The sequence below is a fragment of the Lissotriton helveticus genome, chromosome 1_2 (assembly GCF_964261635.1).
Source record: "Lissotriton helveticus chromosome 1_2, aLisHel1.1, whole genome shotgun sequence".
In the NCBI taxonomy this organism is placed as follows: Eukaryota; Metazoa; Chordata; class Amphibia; order Caudata; family Salamandridae; genus Lissotriton; species Lissotriton helveticus.
In genome coordinates this window covers 80,970,462-80,982,658 of record NC_136058.1, presented here as the reverse complement: position 1 = coordinate 80,982,658, position 12,197 = coordinate 80,970,462, and the positions used below count along the sequence as shown (strand labels likewise).

At 45.1% G+C, this 12,197-nt stretch overlaps 1 protein-coding gene across 5 annotated transcripts in view; it reads left to right on the top strand.

Annotated features, from left to right (window-relative positions):
• MIER1 (MIER1 transcriptional regulator) overlaps positions 1-12,197 on the top strand; it is a 399,774-nt gene that overhangs the window by 337,484 nt on the left and 50,093 nt on the right. For all 5 annotated transcript variants that reach the window (XM_078668904.1, XM_078668900.1, XM_078668926.1 and 2 more), the window contains one exon: positions 8,218-8,345. In XM_078668904.1, the coding sequence (XP_078525030.1) occupies positions 8,218-8,345 (128 nt within the window). The remainder of the gene's footprint in view (positions 1-8,217; positions 8,346-12,197) is intronic.

Below are 12,197 nucleotides of genomic sequence, written 5' to 3'. Positions count from 1 at the left end.
AGGCCTTATGCAAAAGTTGCTGTTGAGATTGAGTTGGTAGGGGTTGTTATTTAAGGGTGGGAAGTGTTTTCCACAGGAACTATGCAGGACGAGATTTTGAGGTTGGCACATATGGGGCACCAAGGTATGTCCTCTATGAAACGCCTCATAAGAGCAAATTTCTGGTTGCCATGTTTGGATAAAATGGTAGACCAAAGAATCGGAGAATGCACAGTGTGTGTAAATAGTGACAAATGTTTCCTGCTCCTCCCAAATCTGTGGCATGGCCCAGTACTCCATGGCTAAAGTCAGCGTTTGATGTTTCAGGTCCATATTACAGCTTACCTTGTGATGCAAGGTTTGTGTTAGTCTTAATTGACTATCATTCAAAGTGGCCTGAAGTGACGTTTGTTGCTCATATGACTTTTCAGGTAGTAATTGGATTCTTTAGAGAGATTTTTGCTCTTGAAGGCTGTCCTGAAGTATTGGTGACTGAAAATGGGGTACAGCTTAATTCAGTGGAAAACGAGAAATTCCTTAATACTTGTGGATTTAGACATGGCGTATGTCTCTATTTGAGCCACAAGAGAACGGTCAGGTTGAGTGCTTTAACCATGTGCTTAAAGAGGGGCTTGAAGTAGCATGTAAATCTGGCATTGAAAGGAAGAATGCATTGAGAGAGAAGTTGTGGGTGTATCGCATTACTACCCATTCGGTCACAGAGGTGAGCCCATTTAGATTGCTGAAAGGTAGAGATCCTTTTTCCAAGTTATGTCCGTGGTGGATAAAGAGAAAGCTCAATCGTGTGGACCTTGGTAAGGTGGCAGAAAAAGTGAAAAATAAATGAGAAAAGATGAAGACGAGGTATGATGAAAAGTGGAGGCCACCAAACTTGTGGTCGGAGACATGGTGAGGATCCATAAACCGGGTATTGTAGTGGAAGGTGGTTCTAAGTTTGGTAATGCCGTTAGAGTGAGGAAATTTAATAAGAATAGTGGTGTTGCTCAAGATGGCAGAGTGTAGAATGTAAGAAAATTGGTTAAATACAGGAATGAGACACTACTTAAGGGAACTGTTCTGTCAAACAAGAAGGTGTGGCTTCTAGAGTTAAGATGTACAACTGGCTGAGACGTCTATTAGGAATGAAAATTAATCAAACCTTTTACTTCCTTTACAAGTAAGGGAAATGTGTTATCATAGATATGTTTTGGAATGCAGAAATGGTATTGGTGATTGCTCGATCTATTGGCTGGCTGTCCGGTACTGTGCTGCTGTCAATAAACTTCAAATTGTTTTCAATCCGCCTTCTAAGGTTCATTACAACCCTCCCACAGGGGGGTGGCTGTGAGAAAGTGCCATCTTTCTTGCATTGGTATGCCCCCACTTTTTTCTGAACTGCAGATGTGCTTTGACTGAGTGTTCCCTGGGTTCCTGCCAACCAGGTACCCAAGGCCTGTGTTCCTTCCCTAAAACTGTGTTGAAACTAAAACCCAATTGGCATCTCTGGCCACCTGTCAGCCCCTAGTAAATGGTACCCTAGGTACCCAGGGCATGGTGACCAGAGTAGACCCCTGAGGACTGCAGCACTTATTGTGCCACCCTCAGGGGCCCTGTACCCTGACACCCACACACTGCTTTTGCAGGTTGAATGTCTAAGTACAGAGGCTGAATGTCTAAGTACAGAACTAAACAAAGAGTCGACATGGCACATCCCTGTGTGCCATGCCCACAGAACCCACTGCCCTGGCATACTTCAGTCACCCCTCTAGCTGGGTGCCCTATGCCAGAGGTGTGGGCACAGGTGCATGAGCCCTGTGACCCTACAGTACCCAGGGCCATTCCTGGGCACTGTAAGTGCAGTGATGCCATTAAGAGTATATGGTGCTGGGAGGCAGTCATTACGAACTCCACAGCACCATAATGGCTACACTGAAGACTGACAAGTTTGGTACCAAACTTTGCAGCACATTAAAGCCGCACTGATGCCAGTGTGGGATTTAATGTAAAATGCACCAGAAGGCATCTTAGAGATGCCCCCTGAAAACCTAACCTACAATCCACGTCTGGGCTGAGTGGCTGCAGAGGCTGCCACACAGCAGACATGTTGCTGGACCCCTGGGTGGAGAGCCCCCCGCTCTCCTGGGCATGCAACAATGCACATCCGGGGCGAGGTGCTAGGTCTCCTCCCCCAGGATGAGCAGGGGGAATCTTCAAAGGCATGCCGCCTCTGTGAGCTTCTCCAGACCATTTGCTGTGCCCAGCAACTGGCCCACACCAGTCCTGACCCCCACTCTGGTGGGAAAAACTACGTCAGGAGGGGGGGTGCCAGCCTGTGCCAACCCCCCCCCCCTCAGGTGGGGGAGACGAGGTGAAGCACAACCCCGGGCTCCGGCCATTTTGAAGATGGGGAGCCCTGCCCCCCTCCCACAGGAGAGGAGCAGGCTAGGGGGTGTACCCACCCCAGGACAGGGACCTATTGGTCCCTGCCCTTGCTCTACCTGTAACGCCCCCAAATTCAGTATTTAGGGCTCCCTGAACCTTCCTTTCTCAGATCCCGATAAGAGAAAGAAGACCAAGAGGAAGAAGACCCACCGCGTAGCTGCTAACAGGACGACAACAACTGACTTGTCCGCAGCCCTAGCGGCCTGTCGATCCTGGAACCTGCTCCTGCCTAAATCCCGGCGACTCCTGTTGACAGCAACCTTGGGACACCCAGAGGACGTGCCTGCCTTGACCCTCTTAAAGACTGGGACACCCAACAGCAGAGGCTCTGCTGCAACAACCCCCCAGCCCACTCTGCACCCGCCAAGCCCGGCCCGTGCCCGAGTGATCCAAGACCACGAGGACGTCCTCCCGGCGACTGGGACCCAAAGTCCAGTGACCAAAGACCCTCCTCGACGAACCAGATGACGCCTGCAGACTCAGAACCAGGGGCCACCCCAACCGCGACCAGCGGAGGATAAGCTTTTCCAACACCCTATGACACCCCTACACCCGGTGCCCTACAGCCCCCTGTGCCTCCCTTTGAGGTACCTACCTGTGCCCCAAGATCCCAACTTACCTCTCGAAGTGCTGGTCGCCCCTGGAGAGTCTCCGCCCCCGAGCCTGCAGCCTTTGTTCCCTTTTTACCTTTCCCATTGGATAACATTGAGCGCTCGACGGCTCAAAAGCACCCTGCCGCCCGATTACCGCTGGCTGTGCCACATTTGCCCTATCCTGCTGCCCACTTTGCCCTGAGCAAGTGACCAGGAGCCCAGCTCCCACAGCCACGTGGCCTGCTAGCCAGCAGCCACCAACCGGAGGCCCCCTGTCCCTCATTGGATAACATTGGGCCTAACTACCTCTGCACCCTGCGCCGCTGAGGGTGAACCAACTGTACCTACCTGTCCCTGGAGGACCCCTGAGTCTATGCCCAGAACCACAACTTCACCAGACGAGTACTCACCTGGAAACCGGTAACTCACTTACCTGCCATTGGATAACATTGACTGGTTTGACTCGAAAAATCTTCTAAGTGTGAAGTTTTGGAAACTTAAAATATTCATATAAAATCAACCGAATTTTGAAGTATTCACCTGTGATCAGGAGAGAAGCTAGTACTGTACCTTGTAGCCCAGTACTGAACCGCAAAAGTAATCCTTACCGGGTTTACTAGTAACCTGAATTTTCTCCATAGGAATCCATTGTCTGCTTTTCTATGAAATTTCTTCTAAGTTTCTACTTTTGAAAACTTAAAATATTCTTTAAAAATCATACGAAAACTGAAACAACATTACTTACCTGTTTTAAGTTGAGACCCCAGTGCTGGACCCAGGAGCCCAGTACTGGATTACCAGTGTAACGAGATCGTACTTTACCTGCAACCTGAATTTTCTCCCATTGGATAACATTGCCCGATTTCTGTTGAAAAGTTTCTAAGCGTGAACTTTTAAAATAGCTTTATATTCCTGAAAACTCACTGCAGTACCTAAAACGTTTTTACTGAACTGTTTTCAGCTTAGACCCCAGGACTGAATCTAGGAGCCAGTCCTGGAACTACCAAAGTAATCTACAAAGTAATCAACTGTGTTTATATAAGAAAATCCTTTGAGCTCAATGCTAAATTGTGTGTAGAATTGTGTTGCCTACTGCAACCCCTGTACCTATTGTGTTTATAAAGTTTATTGCCTTTCTGCAAAGTACTCATCTGAGACCTCTCATGTTGTGAACAGTATATTTTGATGCCTGTTGGTTCTAGAAATAAAACAACTATATCTTTGATATAAAAACAATTGGCCTGGAGTTCAGTCTTTGAGTGTGTGAAACCTTTTGCTGACTGAGTGTGTACAACAAATGCTTTACACTGTCCTCTGGTACTACCTTACTGCTCGACCAAGCTACCACTTTAGAGAGTAAGGTCACACCTGGCTTTAACCTCTGTTATACCTCTGGGGTTTGTGGACTGTATGCACACTATACCTTATTCTGGTCCAGTATATATAGAGCCACTTTCTCACAGTGGCATAATAGGTTTAGTCATCCCAGGTAAGATGCCCATTGGCCCCTACCTGCTACTCCCCTAAAACGCCCCTAAAGCTAGTATTTTAGGTGGCTCCTCCAGGCCTGGAAAGTAGGTCTGTGCCGAAAGAAGACCCTGCTGAGAAGACTGAAGACGACGACTACCTTGACCCCAGCCCTACCGGTCTGTCTCCAGCTTCCTCTGAAAACCGTGGGAGGACTGCTGCCATCGAAAAAGACTCCAGTCTCCCTTGGACAGCTGAACTGTCCAAAAGAAACCGACTTCAAGGACTCCGAATCCAGGTGGATCCGATTCTCCTGTCCACTCTGCACCCCGCGGGTAGAGTCTGAGTGGCTCACCTTTGCAGTGAAGTCTCCTCAGCGATCCTCACCTCGTGTCCAGCGTCCTGATCTCTATGTCTGCACCTGCAGTGTGAATCCAGAGGCTCCCCCTGACTGCAGCAGGCTCAGGTAAGAATACTCAGATGTCGAAAGGCACCGCTGCACCCAACGCCCCTGGGCCTTGGTACACTGAACCGATGAAGACCCTACGATCCCCTACATCCAAACAATACCTCTCCTGTCGTTGGTGTTCTGCAACCTCCGGTGCCACGCCTGCAGCCACTTTGCCGTAAGAAGAATCCCCAATGAAAAGCATTGGGTGCTCAATGTCGAAATTGCACCCAGCAGCCCCAGTGCCGCTGGTGGTGTATGTTTGGTGCTGCTCGCCCACACTACCAATAACAGAGAACTTTAGTTTTTACATTAAGCCCTGTACATTTTTGGGTAACCCCTGGACTCTGCGTGGTATTACCAACTAGTGGCAATATCATATACAGAGCCAGCTTCCTATACTAGTGTAGTACTATTGCTTTGGAAATGAAGGGCTACACTTCTGCCCATAGGGACTACTTTATTGTTGAATACAGGAGAGCAGCTCTTCTGCTACACTGGAGATCTTGAGTCTTTATTGAAGTCAAAAAGAACAATTTATTTATTTTATTTATTTATAAAGTTTTATTGATGGTCAGAATGCAGAACAATGTCATATATTCACCCCAGTAAAGAGATCTGGGCCTAAATCCATCGTTTATTTGCTCACCATGCCATTCCAGTATGTACCCAGTCATATGCAAATCAGTCTTCACCCTGCGCCCAATGGGAACAGTCCAGCACAAACCTCCGGGCCAGGTCCTCCCTGGACTGGAAACAAGCATCCTAGGACCGGTTTCAGGCTTTCAGCCCTCATCAGCCAGGATAGCTTGACTCCCGTGGCATGGAGAGCACGGGACCCACGTCTGGGCATACCGTCCCACTCGGGGTGGCAAATGCTAAAAGAACAAGTGATTGACAGAATGCAGAACATGTCACACATTCACCCCAGTACAGAGATCTGGGCCTAAATCCATATTTTTTTTTGCCCAGCATGCCATTCCAGTTTGGACCCAGCCAAATGCAATTCAGTCTTGACCCTGTGCCCAATGGAAACAGTCCAGCCCAAACTGCCAGGCTAAGCTGGAATGGCGTAGTGAGCAAAAAACATAACCATAAAAGCATAACCTGATCATAGAAAACTCCCAGTTTAGGAGAAATTGACGGTTTCAGTTAGTGTTCTCAGATTGGTTTCTGGTGCGTATTATGTGCGAGTGGTACTTGCTCAGTGCTCTTAAACTAATGTACATTTAAAAACGCCAGTAAGATCATGGCCGGGAAGCCCCCTGGACGAATGGCTTAATAATTATTTCAGTAATTTGAATCACACATAGTTATGCCCTATAACATGGGTACTCACAAACATTTTGCTCAGGGCAAAAATGTTTGCTCTCTGGTGTGACTGAAAGCCGCATTCATGCCAGCAGGGTGGCGGATTGTGGGGGGAGGAAGGGAACGTCAAGGTGGGTGTAGGGGAAGTGAAGCATGTACATCTAGTGTCAGAATTGCGCATTGTGATACCAGAAAATATGGAATCAACCCGAGCTTCCCCACTTGATGAAATTGTGTGATCCTCAGCAATTGTTTTAGTTCACATTCCCTCCTTTTTCTTCTTTATCACATAAGTGGACCTCCAAATAAATGACCTTCAGGGTGTGCACTGTACAAAACCTCTTCCTGTGTTTGATTTGATAAACTATATTGTTCATGTATAATGGCCAACCATAGGGTGCAGAGATTAACTGACTTGCATCTTAGTTCACTATTGCCATTGTTGTCAGTCTGAGGAGTGGGAGCATGAATGTTCCTTTTCTATCAGTTTAAATAGGCCAGGTGTTCCTATTGTGATAGGCGCTGGCCTGGTAGTTTGAGCAGGACTGTTCCCATTGGAGCAAGAAAGGCTGATTTGCATATGGCTGGTTCTCGTTTAAAGGGGGCAAAGTTGTCAAAAACTATTTTCACGTGGTTTGTAGGGACATTGTCGACATCACTAAGTTAGCATGGCTCGTGCAGCCATGATGCCGCTTTTGCGCACGTTACTACATACATTTATTTTTGCACGCCTCTGTTTAAGCCTTTCACATGAGAACTGTCTGCTATGTTCATTCTCTGCTGGTTTCTGGAATTTAGTCATTGAGTAAAAGGTCAATAAATAATGCCCCATGTTGTTCTATTCTGGTCAGGCCCTAGCACCTAGACAAAACATACGACTACAGCTGCGGCTGGAGAATCGTGCATTTGATATTATGGGAGGCAAGTTTTTTAACACACTTGGAGAGGGATCTTTCCAGGGAGAAGAGCAACACCCAGCCTCGCTGTAGAAATCACATCTATGCTCTAAGATATGGGGTCTGTTTACAAAACCCAGAGGTCTACTATTATATAATACAACACCTAGTCAAGGGAAGGGAGTTTAGGCACTAAAGTTATTTTCTCCATTGTCTTTATACAATGACATCTCCCTTCATAATGTATGGACTGGTTGCGATGCTAACTGTATTACTGTTATGCATTATTCTGCTTGTTGTGGCACGTATACTGCATGTTAGAGCACTTTAGTTAAAATAAACATTTTAAACTATACTGGTGTCTCGGTCAGATCTTATAGTGTGTTATGCTCACAAACTACAGAATATGTGAATAGAAACAGTGGAATTCTATTCAAATACCTTCATGTAGTTGATATTGGGGTGAAGTACTTTTGGGTAAGGGGCACAAGTAGACCTGGAAGTACATTAAGTTTACTTCGACCCTAGCAAGGTATAGATTGGTGTTAAAGTTGACAAAGAGGGACACCCTGAATGTTAAAGCATAGTATTGTGACCTAGTGACGAGTTGAAATCTCAGTTTTATTTAAGACAAAAATAAAAAATAGATTTTCCTAGAGGACGGAGAGCACATGTACGTCAAGAATTAGCAACATTTTTGTGTACGAAGAAAAAACTTTGTTAGTGGTTCCACAGCAGGCAAAATTATAATAAGCCTGACGTGTTGTAGGGTTGTAGAGTGGAAATTGGAAATGTTGAGTTAGGCGGAACGGTTTACTCTATCAGCAAAGTGATGAAAATGAGCCTCCGGTAGATTTTAAACCAAGATATACAGTCCGAGTTTGACATGTTTCAGAAGCTAGAATTATCCAACTTCAGCTGATATACTTCTCAAAACGCCAAGAAATTGTATGAATGCTCTATAATGAGCAGTAGCAATAATCTTCCTCTTTGGTAAAAGTCATAAACTTACTTTTGGTGAGGCACACCAGTGCAAATTATGTGAAGTAACTTTCCATAATTCTCTTTTTTTTATTTGTAGGTCAGAACGAGATCTGTTGGAGAATGTGTTGCATTTTATTACATGTGGAAGAAATCTGAGCGTTATGACTTCTTTGCACAGCAAACTCGATTTGCAAAAAAGAAGTACAACCTGCACCCTGGGGTTACGTAAGTAACATTGTTTACTTTTACATCTACTGTTACTGTATTCATCTCTGTGTTAATTCTTGGTCTTCGCCAGAAGTGGTCTTCAGAGATTACATAGGATCTTCGTAGTGGGTAACTTAAAACCTCTTATTCAGAGAGTGAGTGTGATGTGAGACTTTACCAAATTATTACATCACTTGACGTCCAACATTTTACATTGGGGTCCAGTGTATTTATATGATGCAAGGCAACTAAACCATGGATCGGGATGCTATGAAAGACTAAAATGCAATCAACATTTTTGAAAGACTGGGTTGTTTAATTAATTTAGTCTTGAGGAAGCTCAAAAGGGAGAGGGTATTAGAGTGGGTGAGGAGGGTGTTGGTTGTGTCCATTGGGAGTGCTAACTTGTCAGTGAAAAATTGACTTGTGCAAAGTAGATATTCGGGACAAGGCAATTGACCCTTTTTTATATTAGGTTGAGAAGCATTATAGGGACAATGATTCAGAATGTTTGGTTTCTGAGGTGGAAGTTGATCTAAAAACAGAAACAGTCGCAACATTGGGGTATTTTAACAGGTTGTACTAGCGGGACAGACTTCTGATGAGACTGGGCCATTACTCCATTTTTTCCAAGTTGTAGGTCATTAATCTGGTTTTTAGTATAGTCTGGACTTTGCGGAAGATTAGTAAGTTATCGAGTGGTTGGTGAGGTAGTTATTGTTGAGATCCATATTTACTCAAACAGTAGCTCACCATCAATGTTTAAGACTAACAAAATACCCAGCGATTGAGAAGTCATTTAGCTAGACTTGGACTATGGTGGAAAGTGGATTATCATGTGGTGTAGTTGCGTGGCCTCGCCATATAATAATGTCACAATCTCTACCAGGCTCAGTTAGGTTATTTAACAAAAACCCATGGCTTAGCCCTGGGTGCCTGCGGCACAGAGTAGTCCGGCTTAGTCAAAGGAGGAAGTGTAAAGCATTTACAGGTAACAAAACCGTTAACAAGTAAGAGATTCAATGCAATAAAAATTAGACTCCAGTTTATAAACAATTTGTGCATTTTAACCTAAGTTACACACCAAAACGACAGAAACCTATTGAGGGGAACTGAAGATATGATTTTTTAAAGGTAAGTAAAATGCTTAAACTTCAGTCTGTTTCATGAAGTAAATCTTTGCAACCAGGTGGAAGCCAGTGGGCTAAAACGCCTGTTAAAGTCCTCTTGGCTGAGCCTCCATGGGCTGGGGCCAGTCACAGGCACCACTCCGATCCAGGGAGACAGTTTACCTGTTGTAGTCAAAAAGAACAACGATTGGACAGAATGCAGAACAATGTCATACATTCACCCCAGTATAGCGATCGGGGCCTAAATCCATTGTTTTGTTGCTCACTAAGCCATCCCAGTTTAGACCCAGCCATATGCAAATCATTCTTGACCTGCACCCAATGGGAACAGTCCAGCCCAAACTGCCTGGTCAGGTCCTCCCTGGACTGAAATCAAGCATCCTAGGACCGGTTTCGGGCTTTCAGCCAGGATAGCTTGACTCCATTGGCATGGAGTGCACGGGCCCACGTCTGGGCATACCCGTCCCACTCGAGGTGACAAATGCAAAAAGAAAAATTGAAGGACAGAATGCAGAACAATATCATACATTCACCCCAGTACAGATATCTGAGCCTAAATCCATCGTTTTCTGGCTCACCATGCCATTCTAGTTTGGACCCAGCCATATGCAAATCAGTCTTGAGCCTTCACCCAATGGGAACAGTTTAGCCCGAACTGCCAGGCCAGGTCCATCATTTATTTGTGTAGCACTTTTCACCCTAAGGCGGACGTGGGTCCCTAGCTCACTGTGCCACTGGATTCAAGCTAGCATGGCTGATGAAGAGTAATACCCAGTAACCGGTCCCAGGATGCTTTTTTCCGGTCCAGGGAGGACCTGGCTTAGCATTTCGGTCTGGACTGTTCCCATGAGTCACAGGGTCAAGACTGATTTGCATATGGCTGGGTCTAAACTGGGGTGGCATGGTGAGCAAAAGAACGATGGATTGAACCCAGATCTCTTGACTGGGGTGAATGTATGATTTATTCAGCATTCCGTTCATCATTTGTTTGCGTAGTACCTGTTCTAGTCAGCAGTCTTTTAAGCAATCCAGTCAAGAAATGGGTCTGATACTAGGGATAAAGGATGCTGAAGAGGTGTGGTGAGTTTTCCTGGACCACCCTAGGGTCCACAAACTTCAGGGATCGTATCCAGCCTCAAGATTAGATGCCCACGTTACATTGCAGGTCTGGGTGACAACTGCTGGAGATAAACAGGAAAGGCTACCGAAGTTTTCAGCAACAGTGGTGACTTTCTAAGGTCACCTTTCTAGTAAAGGTTACCTTAATTCCAATCTCAGTTATGAGTTGGGTTTAATGCAATCATTATTTGATACCTTGGATTAATATCTTTTATGGTTCCGAATGGAGGTCAGCACTTTGCGTGGTGCCCATTGAAACTCTGTTCGCCAGTGGGACTAGCGGCCTTGCTACAGCAAAATGGCAATTTCATGTTTTCACTGTCAGAGCATGTTTAGCACCAAAGGCACAAGCCCTTCTTTTTAATATGGAGCACCCTGCCTGCCTTCCTCAGGGGTGGCTTATTATCCTTAAAAAGGAAGGATTTGATTTGGTACAGGGGTTTATTTTGAAATGTTGAGTTGCCAGACTGGTCTGCAGTGGCAGGTCTAAAGTCACGTTTTCTTTCACCTTTGTCACTGTAGTGGTGGCACAATTAAGTGCTGCAGTCCAATAGTGACATTTGTCCTGGGTACCCTTTGTATTCTATACAACAGACGTATACGCAAGTTAAATGAGACAAGTGTAGAGAAACCAATTATACATGTACTTTGGGGGTCAGAGCACATCCAGAGGGGCCTGGACAGCAAGGCCCAGTATACCACAAGATCGAAAAACCAGCAGCATCAGTACAAAATCTATGGGTGGGTGGTGTTCTACAAAAAGAGGACCTTTCCTACAGATCAGATGATCCTAAACTGGAATGGATGCATTTCTATCTCCATCCTCTACTGAGTTCATTTAAAAAAAAAATTAAATGAACATTACTGAGCAGTAACTAGGATCATGAAGCAGGTAGTGCATCCAAGAGGCTTCACATAGGCTGCATGAACTTGCCATATCTATAGACATTAGAATTAGGACAGATCACCATAACATGTTTTCATCGCAGAAGGCCACCATTTTGAATAGTGTTCCAGTATGTTTGAGCAGCTGCCTTACCCATCCTTTATGTTTTTCAACTCTTCTTGTTTTCTTCGCTTCCAAGGATTAAACTTCTTTTCTTTCTTTTTATTTTTTTAAGAGTGTAGTTTTTTCCACAAATTCATTTTAATTGAGATCCTTTCTATGTGAAGGGGTGGATTCCATGCCAAGCTCCTCTAATACTCATGTACCTCTTACCAGTTATCAATTACCATTATCAACCAACAGTAAGCAGTTCTGTTTCTGCCAGATCTTAGGAACTCACTCACTGTCTGCTTGAAGTGCCTGGGGCCAAAGCACTTTTACCTTTTTGCATTTTCTGCCGCTCCTCACTTTCCCTCTTTGCTGACCTTCCATCTTTCTCTTTTTGGCTTGTGATGATCATCAGGCACTTATTGTTTAGAAGATAAACACGCTAAAAGAAGAATGTGATGAGTACAACTTTGTTGTCACAGATCCTTCAACTGTGTAATTTGTTCTTTCTATGCATTTTGCCATGACAATTGAGGAAGGGCACATTGAGATGGGTTCTTACCATAACTCAAACGTTTACTGTGAAATCCTGTTGAGTCATTAAAGTTTTAACGGTCATGCTGTGGT